The 17275-nt window shown below is 37.9% G+C and overlaps 1 protein-coding gene and 1 pseudogene across 1 annotated transcript in view; both read right to left on the bottom strand.

The window, feature by feature from the left end:
* Nucleotides 1-9776: 9776 nt before the first annotated feature.
* On the bottom strand, nt 9777-10821 carry LOC145208931 (uncharacterized; annotated as a pseudogene).
* Nucleotides 10822-13172: 2351 nt separating this feature from the next.
* Nucleotides 13173-17275, bottom strand: part of LOC145232284 (sphingosine kinase 1-like) — a 52410-nt gene continuing 48307 nt past the window's right edge. Inside the window, exon 11 of the mRNA XM_080096871.1 lies at nt 13173-13654. Coding sequence (XP_079952997.1) covers nt 13433-13654 — 222 coding nt within the window. The 3' untranslated portion in view covers nt 13173-13432. The remainder of the gene's footprint in view (nt 13655-17275) is intronic.

Genomic DNA, 17275 nt, shown 5'->3' with positions numbered 1-17275 from the left:
AGACATAGCGAGAAACAACCATTACTTTTCTACTGTAGTTGCAAGTCCAAATTTTGGAAATTTTGTTTCGGTAAAAAAAACACTGTCTGTGTGTACGACTCTGCGCCAGCGGGGCAGCTCGTGGGCGTACGCTAAGCTGGCGAGAAATCCTGTGTGGATCTAGCCTGAAGAACAAATGTTTAGGCTAGATCAGTGGTTCTCAACCTTTTTTCTTTCATGGCCCAATTTCATTGCTCAAAAATTCTGTGGCCCAGTAAACTTTTATGAAAGAAAAAAACCACTATAAAATAGGTTCAGAAAAAAAAAGCAGAACATATTTCAAACAGATTATAAGTTTAAAATAACCTAATGCAAAAAATGCATAAAACAGCACCTTCCCTTCTTTAATCAAGCACTTTCAGTTATTACCAGAGTAATTGGACAATGGATATGCTGCTATCTGGCTTTATTGTAATCACACAGTAGTTTATTACATCATAAACATACGGGGTTGCAGAAACTCAAAGTAACTTTATGCTGTAAATAGATCAATTCAAATTAATTTACATCCCTTCTCAATTTCTCCCCAAGCCATTATTTTTGTAAAACTGAGTATAGTGACACAAATGAAAATAATTTTCAAAAAAAGCTTTCTATTAGATTGGTCTGTGGCCCAATCAAAATGCTCCCATGGCCCATTGGTTGAGAACCGCTGGGCTAGATCCACACAGGAAAGCATTAACCCAACAATAAAAAAAATTGTTCGTATTCTTTTTGCACTATTATTGTCATATAATTACAAAAACATTAAAGAACGAAACAAATACTTTCAATTTGCTTTGACCCAGATTTTGTCGTCCAATGTCAGGTTTTAAATACATTTATTTCTAGAAAGCTGTAAAGGCCATTATATTTAATATTGTAATTAATTGTATTTAAAATGTACATTTACCCCAGCACAGCGGACTACATGTTATAGAAACATGAAAGTAAGATAAACATGCCACCAATCTATGCAACAACATCCTAAACAATCCTGTATGATTACCAAGATGCAAAATCATGTTTAATAACAAAATATGATTTAATTTAGATTTAAACAAAGCTTATTCGATCTAAAATAGCTAACAATAAATTCATGTGCTGGTTAATGGTCATCGACAGTTGGTGTGAGCTAAAAAAGACGTATAGTATATTATTTAGTACGCGGTACGCACCGATAATCGCAGTGTAAACGGAAGGGGTCGCAAGGTAAGGTTAGGTTAGGCGCCGCTAAGCATAGTGTTAACGGGGGCAGGAACTTGGCCGAACGGTCTGGCGCGCCTGACCCATACACAGACTTTAAAAAAAAACCTGATCGGGATTCGTCCCCGGGAGAGTCATAGGTTCGAACCCCGTGAAAAAAAAAATAGTGTAAACGGGCCTTTTTAACAGTTGTGTTACAGACACTTTAAATTAACGGCAATTTGCTACAAGTGAAAATTGTTAAAAAAACAAATTGTAAAAACAAAAAAAACAAACGGGGTCAACTAACATATGTCCAAATTTGAATAAATTTGAAGCACCCTTTCTTGACCAAACTAGCGTTAGACAAATTTACGTTTCGGGGGCCTGTGGGTGAACCGCTGGGTCATTCGGGGTCAAACTTCAACTTCTGGAGGATCAAGTTCAGATTAATAACTAACATATGTCCAAATTTGAATTAATTTGAAGCACTCTTTCTTTACCAAACGAGAGTTACAAACCAGCGTTAGACAGAAAAAAGAAAAAAAAATACGGACAAAAACAATATGTGTCCCCTTCAGGAAGGGGACCCATAATAAATTTAAAGCACCCTTTCTTGACCAAACGCGTTTAACAAACCAGCGTTAGACAGAAACAAATATTTTGGGGTTTAAGGGGTGAAAATGGGTAAATCTTTTTTAAGGAACAAAATTCCTTAAAATACCTTATATTGCACCAAACAACAAAGCATATATATCCTAAATCAAGTACTACAGTCAGTACAGCCGTTTTTTAAAAAAATACGTTTTGGGGGCCTGTGGGTGAACCGCTGGGTCATTCAGGGTCAAACTTCAGGAGGATCAAATTTGGCTAACATCTCTGTAAATTTGAATAAATTTAAAGCACTCTTTCTTTACCAAACGCGTATCACAAACCAGCGTTAGACAGAAAAAAGAAAAAGATACGGACAAAAACAATATGAGTCCCCTTCGTGGAAGGGGACCCATAATTATTTTCATTTCAAAAAACGTTTTCATTTTAAACCCGTTTTCATTTCAAAATCAATTTCATTTTAAAATCAATTTCATTTTAAAATCAATATCATTTTAAAATTGTTTTCTTTTCAAAAATCGTTTTCATTTATGAAAATCCGCGTGTGGCCCGTCGTTGTCAAACCATAGAATTCTGAAAACATTTACTCGATTTTACAATCTGGGGCGGCTTACAATCCATGCCGTTTCATTCTATGAGCGCGAGCAATAGCGAAATTTTTTTTTCATTTTTGACCTGCGAACACTTCGCCAACTGACAATTGACTTAAAGTTTGTTGATTTTCCCCTTAATATCAAACAAGTTAATCGTCATATCAAACTGGCTTTCGAAGAATTCGCATGAATAGGTATAAAACGATTGTGAAGTGACCAAATCACGTAAGAAATTAAATCTATGCCTTAGTTTTGACTTTATCCTAAACATTAACGTAACGACCCTAGTTTATGTGTGGTGCATTGAAAAGGACAATAAAAGATGCACGGTACACATTTCGGTTATATGTCGGTGCGAAAAACACATCCGTGGATTGCTTGCTTGTGGAACCGAATAACTATATGTTTGATTCACATTCATCTCAACAAAGTAGAGTTGTTTTCGCAAGAACAAGATTTTTTTGGCGGTTTCTTAAGGTATAACTTACTAAACACAGGGCAGCAAAATCCTAACCCCTGTCGGAACCTTTTTTTTGGTAACTGGTAGTACATGTCTTGTCGGCAATTGATTGATTTTTTTGTTAACGACAAATTTTTGGATAGTAATAAAGTTATTGTTACGACTATTGGTTGATAATTTTTTGGACAAACAAAGCAGTTGTTTTTCCCGCACCTGTCCATAAAAACTAGCAAGTTCATTTTTCTTAGATTAGGTCAACCAGACACAAAGCAAATGTATGGCATGGCAGTCTTTGTGGGAACCAAATTATTGGCTACTATTTTCTAGTTAGCAGCACAAAAACAAGTCAAAACAAGTTTCCAGTTTACCCCTGCGTGATGGGTTTGAACATTTTGCAGAGGAAGTATAGACTATGCTTTTATGGTTCTGCTCGGAAACATAAAACTTTACCCAGTTCTTGTAGTGGGCTATCGAAAAAACGGGCATTTTAATGTTTCTTATCCAGCTTGTTTATAAAAAAGGAGATTTTAAATTTCTTAGTCCGGTAAGAATTTATTTTAAAGCACCAGTCACCAAAACGTATTTTATGTCTGAGTAATTTGTACAAAACGCTCTTTCTTAGAAAAGGATATTATGTTTTATTTTCGTGAGTTTGGCGGTTTTGAAAGCATTTTGTTAATTTGGTTTGACGTTTTAAAGAAAGCTTTATTTAAGTCGCTGCTTAATATAAGGACTTTATTAATGACCTGATTTTCAACCAATAGTTTCAGAGCACTTCCAATGTGTATTTTGCATTTTTTCTGAAAAAGTTGTAGTAAATACTTTTTCTTTAAATAATTTTATAGTTTGGTATTATTATATGAGCGGATTTGTGTTTTGAAACCATTTCTTTTGTCTGTTTTAATTTTTGGGTACTTTGTAGAAGATGCTATTTTTTCGAGAAACATTTTATTGCTCACTTGTAGAAGGTTCGGGGTTTACAGATATTTTTAAAAGGTAACTTAAAATAAAAGTGTTTACATGAGCTTCTACAGATAACGGCGCTTATTCACATCTCCTTTTTCGCTTCAAGGCTAACGTCGCTTTTCGAGAGAAGAAGATTATATGGTTTGTTTTGGTGAGGTTTTTTTATTATTATTTTTTTTTATTGTATTTTTCGTCAATCAGGCGGCAGTCCGAGAACTGAAAATTGATCTTTGTCGTTCACGGGATTCGAACCCAAGATACTCCCGGGGACGAAACCCGATCAGGTTTTGTATATGGGTCAGGCTTGATCAATACACATGATTGCACTTGGTTGCAAATACTGCCCACATGGTGTGTTAAGAAACCAAAACTTGAAATTGTCTTCACTAAGGTATTTCAAAATTCCTGTTGCTTCTGCAATTGTTTGTTCTGCATTTAATATTGCCTGAATTTCAGTGACTCCGCAGTCACAAAGGTGTTTTTTCTTTTTTAGCATTCAAAACTAAAACTGCATACTCATGAGTAGTTCTTGTGGTTGCTTATTCCTGCAAGTGTTAGATGACCCTTTTCTCTTTTTCAAGGTGTTAGATACACTTTTTAATTCAATGATAACTGCAAAAACTGAAGCCCACTTACAGTCATCTTAAAAATTCACGACTAACCTTCAAACAAATAAATTAAAAGATGGCAAAATAATTATTTAACTGTACTCACTGTCGAACTTAATAGCAGAGAATATAGCAAACGGGTTTGGTTTTGAAGCACAGTAGACCCGGAACAGACAACACAACTACAGGCCGGTTCACACGCTACGTGATTGGTGGAGCTGCGCGAGCCGCAGCACCCTATCGCCTATTTCGCCCGGCATTTAGCTTTTCCAAGTGTGCATGCGCACAAGTGCAAAACGTCACGGTTTGTCATGAAACTGGAGCTGCAGTTCCACCATAGATAACATATTAATGCCATATTTTTTTTAAAAAAACAAGAAAAAAATGCCGATCAAGGCGGAAATTATACTTATAAAAATTATACTTAAGAAAAAAAATTAAGTATCATGAAAGTTATGTGTAATGCTGTGGTAGGAATATTAAGTAAAAATATCTAGGGGGTGCTGCAGCTCCGCAGCACCCTAGCACGAGCCGCCCTTGTTTTTTTTCGCTTCAAGGTTAACGGCGCTTTTCGACGCTTGTCGTTTCAACTCCAAGCGCGCCGCACAACCGCAATCATTTAATTTTGGCGTAGCCATAGTTCACCATCAACACCGAGAAACTCTTCTCTACTAAGCTGCTACTAAGCTTTCCCCCAGAGATTGAGTTTGATAAAGCTGCTACTTTATCAGCTTATCTGTCAAAGACTGTGTTTGAAAGATTTCAAAACAGCACCAACGCATGTAACCTAGCGAGCCGCCCAACTTTCCCATTGTTATGAGGGGAAGTACCAGCAATATTTCACACGCGTCAACAATTTTCCAACTCCCGCTACGTCACCTTTCCAACACAGTTTTTTTACAAGCAAATCAACATGGATATACTTGCACCACAGCAGAAATGCGTAAAAACCGAGACCGACGTCTATATGAAATAAAAAAATCCCGATCGACTCTATCCATTTCATTGCGAAAAAGCTTCCACCACCATATCCAGGTAAAATTTCCACAACCACTACGTCCAGGTAAACACCACCACCTCAACCAGGTGAACTTGCCTCCTCCACCACCACGTCCTTTCAGATCTACTGCGCCTCTGCCACGTATCCCACTACTTACGTCGCACCAACTACAAGTTTCGTCGTGTCAAAAATGGATACCTGCACCAAATACGAGTTTAGTCGAGTCCAAACGAGTTACCTGTAGCATAGAAATTTTGGCCACGGTTTTCCCTATTTAAATGCATTACCTGCAGTAACCGAATTACCAAGCGGACCAGTAGCATTCGAAGACACCGTCCGTTTGTTGCGTGACCCCTATCGAGGTTATTCGCTGCAGCAAACAACAAGTAAATATATTGCAACAGCTGGTAAGTTATTTTTATAAAGCCAGCAAATTCTTTATGCTTGTGGCCTTCGACTTTTATGGTTTAAGCTAGACATGTACCTATTCGGTTTGCCGAATTTATTCGGCCGAATCGGTCATTTTTGCAAAGATTCGGTTTCGGCCGAATAATTTGTTGTGATTTTGCTAGAAGAAATTTTAAACCCAACATAACTGAAATAAGGACGAAACACAACTATTCTGCACTAGTTGCCTGGTAGATAACATTTTTTCATGTCAAACGCGTACCGTACGACTTCGCGTGACGTCATAAATGGTTTTGCCCGAATGAATCGAAATTTAGCCGATTCCGTACATCACTGGTTTAAACATCGCCGTTCATTTCGTTAAATGCTGTAATACGCCTAATTATTTTAAAGTAAAAATGTTTGTTTTAAGACTTTTCTGTACATACAGGATTGTTGCTGTTAAACAACTTGAAGGTATGTGGTGGCCCATTGTTATCAATCACTTTTTTTGAAAAAAAGACGAAAAAAATAAAAAATGAAAAAAAAGCAAAGTTTATTGGGATGCAACGAAAGTGCCATACATCGAATTACAGTATCAAAAAAAACATGCACTATCTGCAGGACAACTGTAACAACTGACCAGATTTCCTGTTGTTGGTGTCCTCAACCATGTTTCTTGTGTAAACATCACCAGTTACAAGAAGCATGTTTCATTTGTTCATAAAAAAGGTTAGCTTGGAGTTAGAATCAGTTGGAAAAAGCCTGAACTTTATGAATGTTAAGTTTCCAAAAACAACATAGTATTATGGTAAGTATATTGTTTGTAATATTTTTTTGGTTAACTGGACGTTTTTAAAAAAGGAAGTTCCTTAAAAAAAAGTTGGTGTTGCTGCTGATTTTATTTCGTGTTTCTTTTTTGTAAAATTTTTGTTATTTATATCCGTTTAAAGTGTGACACATTAAAAACTATCTCTTGTTTGTTTTGCCACCTGTTACCTGCCTAACACACTTATTGCCGTATTTCTTGTCCCATATTGAATTAACAATTTGTTCAAACACTTTTCATTTCAAAATCAGTTGAAGCTTTGCAGCCTGTCCCTCACTCCAGGTACAATATGGCTATTGGCGAAGGTCCTGGACTAAAAAAACCTAACGACCACTACGGATTGCCTCCAGGGCGTGGTTGGAAAATCCAATAATGTTGCTTTTGTAAGAGGCCAAAGCCACAAAGTATTGCTTTAGTTTATGTCCACAAAAAGATAACTAATTTCATATTCTTAAAAGCTAAAAAAATTTTAAGTTTAAGATACAAAAAATGATATTTAACTTTTATGCTACTCAATTAATTAATTGGGCAACACGAACTGCATCACACTTTTTATAGCACTGTGTAAAATGCTAACATTTTAAATATGTTCCATACAACGTTTGCACAGCAACTAAAGTTACTAAATGTCAGTGAAACGTGATTAATACAAAAAATTAAAATTACTCAGTGAAAGTCACTTGTTTTCGCATTAACTGAAGCCATGCATCCTGGCATCACCACGCGCCAAACTGAAATCGTCCACCAATGACGGAAACAATCACCTGGCTATGGTTACCGTAGGCAGGCTGCATTCCTTGGAAAAAAGTGCTTACCCTATGACATTTACGTTCATTTGTCACGTATGTCTGCAAGCGCTGGCGATCGACTCCCTAGGAATTTTAAAGCCAGTGTGGTGTTGGTAATGGCAAAAGGTATAAATCTTCATATAGGACTAGGTCAGTGGTTCTCGACCAGGGCCTAGGGCCCCTCAGGGGGGCCAGGAGCTATGTTCCGGGTGTAGATTTGTGTAGATTCACCAGAAACACCCACTAAAAGCCATTTTCTTTTTAACTTTATTCCCTAATTTAATCGACTATGTCGCATACTATTTGTCTGTATTGAGGTTTTTCATGATTACAGATTCTTGTTTAGGCTACTCTATTCGACCTGTTTAAAGCCGAAATTAGTACCGAATTCCAACACGAGATTGCCATTTACATTTTTAAGGGGGGCACAGGGTTACTTGAAGGGGGCCATGAGGCCCAATGGTTACTTTGAGGGGGCCACGGTCCACGAAAGGTTGAGAACCACTGACCTAGTCCTATTGGAAGAATTATACCTTTTGCCATTACCAACACCACACTGGCTTTGATATCCCTAGGGCAGGGGTTCCCAGCCTTTTTACGATCTCGTACCACTTACTTAGACGCAATGTACTGCCACGCGTACCACTTCTTGCAGAACGACTAATTTAATCGAATAATATTTTATTCAGAATAATAACACTAAAGCTTAAGTTTGTAGCTTAGGATATAAAACAGTAGATGGTATCTATCAAAAGCAATCTTTTGACATATTTAACGCCCACTGTCACACAGCGTTGTACGGCTTTTCAAAGCAACTGTGCTTCTTGTTGACAATTGATATGACCAGTATTTTCAAGATCGTAATATATATTGTCGTATGATACAATATATGAAACAACAAAACGTAAATGTCATAGCGCATATAATGTCTGTGAATTTTGATAGCGATAGGCCATCGCCCATTGAAAAAGCATTGGAATGATAGCGATGGGCTACGTGGATGTCATTTTTTTTTCGTCTTTTTTTTTCAAAAAAAGTGATTGATAACAAGGGGCCACCATAGTTGTGTCCTTCATCATACTTGTGGTAAGTCTGTGTATAGCCTTATTTCATGAAAGCTAATTCATGCGAAATACACGTCACCACCCATTTTTTTACTTTTGCTTCAGAAACATAAAAGTGAGATTTACTGGGAAAACATAGATTTTTCTATTGGTCTTTATTCTATTATCTCATACCTGCTGGATGCCAACCAACTGTCATTGTCAAAACTTATCAAATCTTCACAAGGAAAAGCACATTTGGTCAAACACCAAAAGTCAGTGATAAAGGACATCTATTTGGTCAAACACCAAAAGTCAGTGATAAAGGACATGCAAATTTGTCCCATTTAAACAAAAAAATTCCCAATTTGAAAAATTCTTGCAATTCAGATAATAAAAGTGTGACAAGTACAGTAGCCAACCAGTCAAACGTTGCAGTATTAGACATCAGTTTTACTTTGAAATGTTTACTTTCTTTTTTGTCATTGTCAGGGTGCTTGCTGTTTGCATGTGACCTAAGAACTACTGTTACCGTAATTTTTGCGTCGTTATGTTATCACCTTGTTTCACGTTAGCCACCACCTGTGTCTTGTATTGTCTTTAGTTCACTAAGTTTGTTTATCAAGAGTTGTTTTCTGTGTAGGCCTATATGCTTATTTTCCTAAAACGTAAAAACGTAGTTACCTTAATTTCACGATGTGTTTTTCATGTTTTTAACTTTAATTCTGCTTTACATCTTTTTGTTACGTTCACGTTTACCTTTTAACTATTCGTTTTGCTTTCCAGTGCATTGTTTTCAATTATACGGGAATTTAACCCACGGCACACCTTGTGTTCACTGCACCTTGCTTTAACTCCTCCCCTGCCGTTGCCTTTCGCAGCATTCCGGCTACAATCTCAGGTGTTACATTCTAAAGTAAGCCGCTACGGTGATGATAATTGACCGGGGCGTTTCGACCACGTGACTTGTTGGTTTCCTTGTTTCTTTTACTAGTTTCGTCGCGATCCCTTTTTCGAGTGTTTTCCAGTCCTTTTGCGGGCCACGTGTTGTTACGAGAGTTCTTCCCCAGCTGTCGTACTGTTCAGTTGTGTTGATTTTTGTGCAGCGGAGTGAATTTGCCAATATTGTATAGTTTTATTTAGTGTTTTTAAATAAAGACAGCAGTGCTCGAACGCGTCTAAACTAGGGTTTTTCGTGGCTAGCCGTTAGTGCAGTGTTCGAAGGCTTTTGGCAACCATTAAATTGGGCGCCACACTACAATGCTCTACCACTATTTTACCCAAACATCAAAACTTAGTGTATTGTGACAGCTGTTCATTGTGTAATCGAACTTCTGTCAGTGTCATTAGCATGCTGCTCATATCCTCGATTCCGCTGCTCGATTTCGGAAATTCATCCATGAAGGGGATTGATAGTCCGTTGTTTGATGGCTGAAATGGATTGGCGATAAAGTTGGTACGATTTCGTGGACGTTCGAGTCCACGTGCGTCAATTTGTAATTGTCGAATACAATGAATTCTTCATCAATTCGGAATGACAGTACTCGTCCTGGTAGGCTACGTAAGTTTTAAGAAATTTGACGTTTTGAAAAACAAAACCATCGCGGTATAATTGGCCGACTATTCTTGTTCCAGTTGAGTCGATGTATTCGATTAGTGGCCTTGTAGCGAAAAGTTTACCGTGGCGAAGGCTGTGTAGAATTGTTCCGTTGATTTCTTCGCAGGTCGTTAGGTCGGATGTTGTAATTGCTGCTCGATGTCCTTAAAGTGCTTGGCTGATGATTTCGCCAGGATATTGACGGGACAGCAGAGAGTAGCCTAGACCGTGAATTTGGCACTCTACGTAGTGTATATCGTTCGTCATGTTTGTGATGCTGGTTATCAAAGCATCAGTAGCTTCGTTCAGGATTAAACCTCGCGTCTTTCTGCGAACGTTGCATTGTGTCCAGCCTCTTTGTGTTGATACAATTTTTAGGTAGCCTACAACGATAATTATCGTAATTCCTCCAGCACAAAAAGCGTGCGGGGAGTAACAAGATGCAACCTCGTTGGGACATTCAAAAGTGTGGTGAATGCTGATGCCAAGATCGGGTATTTCGGGGCGTCGAGGTGGATTTGCGGAATCGCCGTGATGCCGGATCATCTCGTGGGTGCCTATGGGATATGTAATGGCACAGTCGACGTTTTAAGGAACTGACCAAACGAAATTACGAGCACCTATACTGCAAAAACATTGGTAAACGTTGCAGTTTGACATAATCCCCAAACAAACCGTTGCCCCCCAGTCTCGATGTCCAAATGCGCCAACCTCACCCTCTGACGTGAGTCCCCGTCAAATAACGCTTAGAATAACGGTGTAGCTGCAGCGCGTCTTCCATCCCTCCACCGTCATCTTTGTCGCGCTTTTTAACGTTTGAACATTGCGCAGCTATTTCCGGCCTGGTGAATATTTTAGCGCAATTGTGCTGCTACGATTTTGCCCGGCGAAATAAACTCAACTCAACCGCTGCAAATCTTTTTGTTGATGCGATCATAATAAATAGTCGACTTGGTCATTATAGCATTATTGACTGACCCCACGTTGTTAGTTGGCCACTTGCATTCTATTTTAATTTGGTTGCGTTTTTATTCTTCAAAAGTGCCAGGAGCGGGAGTGGAAATTGTATTTTTCGTGTAACATTTTTCACCGAAGAAATAGTAATGCGACTCGTAGCTTGTGGTGTATATCTGACACATGGCAACATTAACTTTAATTTCCCCTTTGGGCGGGTTAAACACGTCTACAGTGCATTTGTGTTCTAAAGGGTGTTTGTAGTTCTTCTTACAAAGCATGGATTTAGGAAAGAAATATTCCCCTTTGTAAAGCGTGTCGTGACATAGCTTGAACTTGGGTGAAGTGCTATTTGTCGTAATGGAAAGAAATGTAAACAAACTGAAATAAATCATGATGTTTAATCTCTGAATCTGAGTGGTCTATAGTATCGTTTAAGATCTTCAATCGCGTTTTAATGACTTGTGAGCGGATTATTCTTTGAACAGTGAAAAACTAGAAACATGGCTTTCCTATAGCCTATAGGCCTAGCCTATTGCCGATTTATATATTGTATCTCCTATTTAACAATTTAGGCTACTCTTTTCACTCTCTGATCTAGGCTACTAACATGATTGTTTATGCCTTGCAAAAACGAATGGGTTTTCCACAAATGTGTATGTAGCCTAGCCTAATAAGTAACAGTAGGCTGTTAATAAGTAATGATGCGAATAATTCTGAACACCAAAGAAAAATTACAAACATATTTGCTAATTCAGTCACAAAACCGAGATAGTGTTAAAGCACTAACACATTGGCACAGGTGCAATATGTGTATGTAGTTCTGCAGAAATCTCTTGCGTTGCGATGGTAATGCAGACAATGACCCTTTGACCTTCGCGGTCGTTCATCGTTTTGTTTACGACACATTGCCAGACGTTTTCGAGATTTTCTAAAGTTTGATTTTTTATTTCAAGATCAGCAAGTGGACCATCACCACCAGGCCGCCTCGCGCAGTGTTACGGTCCAACAGGCGCTAAAAACAAACCTTCAGCATTTTTTTCATTTCTTCATGTCATTCGCATTAATAGTCGAGAAGAAAAACAAATCAATTAAACAAACACTTGACACTTTGACATAAGCAATATTTTGTTGTTTACTGCAATAAAGATACCAACAATTTACGTCTGCTTAACCTTTTGCCGAACGACATCTTTTTCGACAACAACAGCGTTTGTCTGGGTATGCGTGGAGATGTTGTTTCGTATCACGCTAAGTAAACTGGCTCGTTAATCCGGCAACCATCTCCTCCCTTTCCCTCATGTCGTGCATAACCCTGGCTCTGCTTTGGTACACAAAAATTATATGCAACGTCCGTCATTGCGATACAAATAACTGAAAACGTTACAGGTTTATCCCAGCGAGAACCTAACCTAGCTTCACGCGTGGTCATGCGTAAGGCCGGCCGACCATAACCAACCAATCGCTTCCGTGGGATTTGATGGTCCACCAAGTGCACAGATACTTAAACACATTTTAGGGACAGTAAAGGTAACCACAGGGCCGATAAGGCGAAAATTTTAAACATCAAACAAGGAACCCACTACAAAAGTATTTAAAATTCCAGCACAGTAGGGGTGGTATTTGTTAATGAAAGGACTGGTAAAGGCAAATACAAAAAATTTGGGTTTCAAGGGATGAATCCAACTAAAAGTCACAAAATTCTTTAGAATACCTTACATTGCACCAACCAACAAAGCATGAAACTTCTAGAATCTAGATCATGTACTTTAGTCAGAACAGCCTTTTTCAAAAAAAAGGTTTCGAGGGATTGTGGGTGAACCGTTAGGTCATTCGGAGTCCAACTTCAGAGCGGAGGGGATTTGGATAACTAACTTTCAGGTGAGTAAATTTGAATACGTTTGAAGTACTCTTTTATGACCAAACAAGCGTTAGACAAAATACGGACAAAAACAATATATGTCCCCTTCACGAAAGGGTACCTATAACACTGAAACGAAGCAGTTTTAAATGTTAAGCCGCTTTGTGGCCAACAAATGCAACATCCAGGCGCTGTATCCGCGATTTAACAACATACGTCCGCTATATATGCAAATCATTCGGGATTACGTAGTATAGATATCAATGAAAAATGAATGGCGAAAGCTGTTTATTTATGTCACCAATTCCCTTCAATTGCAGATAATTAACAAATGGTTTGCGTTTTTTTCATCACAGAAATATTGCTAATTATAGCAATATAAAGTTAAAAGCAAATCCGTGACAGCTATGGGGCGCCGTTGTCGAATAAATTAAGTTGCCTCAACTTAGTTTATTCCACCATGGCGCCCCATAGATAGCACAGTAACAGTGATTGTGCGTGATTCAGATAAATAAGAAAACGCAAACAATTCTAACAGGAACTGCACATAATTCGGGATTTAATTGGCGTTACTGTTGCTTGTATTGGCTCATAGGAAACAGCTTCACCATCAACAGTAAGAAGTCCTGTTTTATTTGTGAATGGTTCCAACCTGAAAGCCCTGCATGGCACAACCAATGTGTTTTCGGATGAAATGTTTAAATGCGTTCCATCAGCAATGTTGAGAAGTATGTTTAGCAACTGAGCTCTGCCCTGCAAAAGAGCGAATAACAAAAAATGTAAGTACAATTCGCGGTTGCAATTGGTTTGAACTAGGATTTTTAAGCGTAATTCCAGGAAATAACTTAATCGGAAATAGTCGCGTTGCTAGTTGACCATGAAAAGGCAGCGGACACAAATGGTGGCAAATTTTTCAAGAAACCAATAAACTTTGATAGCCTTTGATAGCCTAGCCTTTTTTTAGGCCTAGTCAGGTTTTTTTAAGGTTTAGTTTGGGTGACCGCTAAGTAGTTTTAAGAAACCGCAAGTGTTTCATTTAAATTCCAAAAAATAGCCATTTCCAAATTTTGGGAAACCGCTGGAGAAATTTGAAAAACACCTGGGCCTAGCGCAGGGGTGGCCAACCGGTCAAAGCCTAAGAGCCATATTTTTTATTGTGTTACCACAAAGGGCCACATTATACACATAAGCACATTTGTTAAATGGCTCGTCCCTTCCTCACACACAGAGACCTGTGCTTATAGCCAGATCTATTCTAAATGTCCCACACCAACATAATAATGACACAATTTGACTTGTACAGACCACGGGCCAGTCATTTTCAACAATAAATGGTCAGTGCAAACACTGTCTCTCACATAAAACTCTCATTTCAACGAATCCATCAAACAAAAACATATGAATTAAAACACCCCTTTTTTCTCATTCTGTAAATAACGTGCGGTGAGATTCATTTCCGGTGAATTGCTAAAATCTTTTTTCACTGCCAATTTGAAGGCTAACTTGACAATAATTGTTTATTAAAAAGATTTTCCCTGCTGAAAAAACTTGCGGTATTTTCATCTAACGCGCACGCGCCCCAAAAACCTAACGCGCATGTGCCCCAAGTTCAAAGTGGCGAAACTAAATCGTCATTAATGCATTCACCACCAACAATCGCTCAATTCAAACCCAAGACAAATTGCCGATAGAATATAACGTTCGTCATAACCCGAAAAACAACGGATTGAAGCATTATTTACTTTGGAACACATTTGTTGTAAACATTGCTGTTGCTTCGTGTCTCATTCGCATTGTACGCAACAATGAGCAACCATTCATTGTTCACAATTAAATATATGCCATCATAATCACGCCATTTGCCACATAAAGTTGCAGTTTTAAGGCATGGTTTGTGGCCATAACGATAATAAGTTTGTTCAAAAGCAAAATTGTTAAAGCTTTACTTTAAATTTAACGATTTTTGTACCAGATCGCCACATACTAACCCAAATATACACAATGGCCCCAAACTTCGACAACAACTTAAGAGCCGCATAAAACCAGGCGAAGAGCTGCATGCGGCTCGACGAGCCGCGGGTTGGCCACCCCTGGCCTAGCGGGTAAAACAAACCCGCATTAGACATAAAAGGAAAAGAACGGACGAAAAACAATAAAAGTCAATTTAGGGAAAAAACATCGGTAAATGAAAGGTTTCCTGGTACTTCAAGCGCTATATTACCCGCCATTTAAGTCTCCTTGATCCAAATAATTGCGCACCAGTAATACTGTATGTGCAAAATTGATTTGAATACGTTTGAAGTACTCTTTTATGACCAAACAAATGCTTTGACCTTGATATTGAAACTTGATTTCAGCTAAAACAGCATCAAGCCAATAAAAAGCAAACTTGTTAGACATAACAACATATCGGTAGACAATAAGTCAGGGTTTATGCAACCTACTAATTTAAGTCCCTCATTCTACAAAAATAACTAGAATAGTGGTTTTTCTATATATTGCCAGTTTATATATACTACATCATATTTAACGATGTATCACATATACCATTTACTATATTTAGCACCTACATTTCATTGGGTTCCTATCTTTTTCCTGGCACTTTATAACATAATTGTTTCTGCAAGCATAATCTAATGGGTCCCCACACATATGCACATGCGATTTGGTAAAGTAAAAATAGGGCACAATCATTGTTAGATATTTACCAGTTTACTATACACATCATTTGATCTACACATACGATTGGGTCCCAACACGCGCGTTTGTGCGGATTTATGGTAAACAAACATCCTGGTTATTTTTAGATTCTTAAGGAAAAACTTAACCAACTTTAGCCTTAACCCAACTTTAAAAGTTTTGTCCGTATTCTTTTTGCATCATTATTGTCGTATAATTACAAAAAAACAGTAAATAACTAGAAGGGTGGCTTAGCACATCTTGCCATTGCACATATACTATGACCTATTTCGTAATGGGTCCCAAATCAGCCACTGTATTTTATACCTTTAGTTGTTTCTGCAAGCAGAAACTCATAGGTCCCCCACACATGCAAAGTTGTAAATAGTGCATTTTTTGAAATAACTATAATAAATTTTGGTGCTATGAGTTTAAACAGGATGAAAACAAGTCTGCAGAAATAATCATGCTGTGTGAGATAGAAACTACACAAGTCACATTTAATTCGGCAATTGTTTGCAAAATTTACCTATTTTAGGGATTGGTGGGGCTACATGGTAAAACTCAACAATGAACACCTCAAAATGGCATATTCTACTAACTGTCCAAATTTTATGAAATTCAGACATTTTTAAAAAAGTTAACCCTTTCTGGGGGCTAGTGGAGTAAATACTGGGGCTACAAGGTGAAACACAACTATCGTCAGCTTATTATAGCAAAATAAACAAATTGTCCAAATTTGATTTAATTCGGACAGTGTTTAAAATTTCACCCATTTTAGGGGGCTAACGGGGTAAACACAACAATTGACAAATTCCACAAGCTGTCCAAATTTCACTTAATTCTGACACCGTTTAAAAAACTCACCCATTTTAGGGTGTTAGTGGGGTAACTGATGGGTTTTAACACCCAAAAGTATAAAATATGAAACCACAATGAACTAATCAACAGTCATGTAAAATTTTATCCAAATCGGACAATGTTTAAAATTCTGACCACTAGGGGTGTTATTAGCAACATTCCTTAACAGTTTTGACGTCATAAGGCTGTTAATACCCCCTCTGACTGGCAAGTCCAAAACGCCTACCAAGTAATGCACAAACACATGTACCATATGTTATGTTGCCTATACTATACCGTTACACCACAGAAATTTTTCGTTTGTGGTGCGCAGCAACATACAAAAACGTTTTACATTTTGGGGTCTAGCGGGTAAATACTAGGGTTATTAAGTCAAACGAACCAGATGGCACATCTACATAACTATATCTACAATCTGTGAAAGTTTCATCCAAATCCACCAAATATTTCATGCCAAAAGTGCATGGACAAACTTCGGTGGAAAAAATCAGAAAAAAAAACAGAGCGATATCAAGATGTGTTCAGGGAAGGGGACCCATAACTAGAAAGGTGGTTTTCTGATATACTTCTATTGTATATGATATATATTCTATACAATATTTACCAATTTACTATACACATCATTTGATCTACATATATAATTGTTTTTGCAAGCAAAAACGAATGGGTTCCCACACGTGCGTTTGTGCGGATTTAACGTCCTGGTTATTTTTCGATTCTTAAGAAAACAATATGTGTCCCCTTCAGGGAAGGGGACCCATAAAAACTTAACCAACTTTAGCAATAACCCAGCTTTAAACATTTTGTCTGTATTCTTTTTGCATCATTATTGTC

This window comes from Phallusia mammillata, chromosome 1 (assembly GCF_965637545.1).
Source record: "Phallusia mammillata chromosome 1, kaPhaMamm4.hap1.1, whole genome shotgun sequence".
In the NCBI taxonomy this organism is placed as follows: Eukaryota; Metazoa; Chordata; class Ascidiacea; order Phlebobranchia; family Ascidiidae; genus Phallusia; species Phallusia mammillata.
Note: the sequence above shows the minus strand (reverse complement) of the source record. Positions and strands in the feature narration are given on the sequence as shown.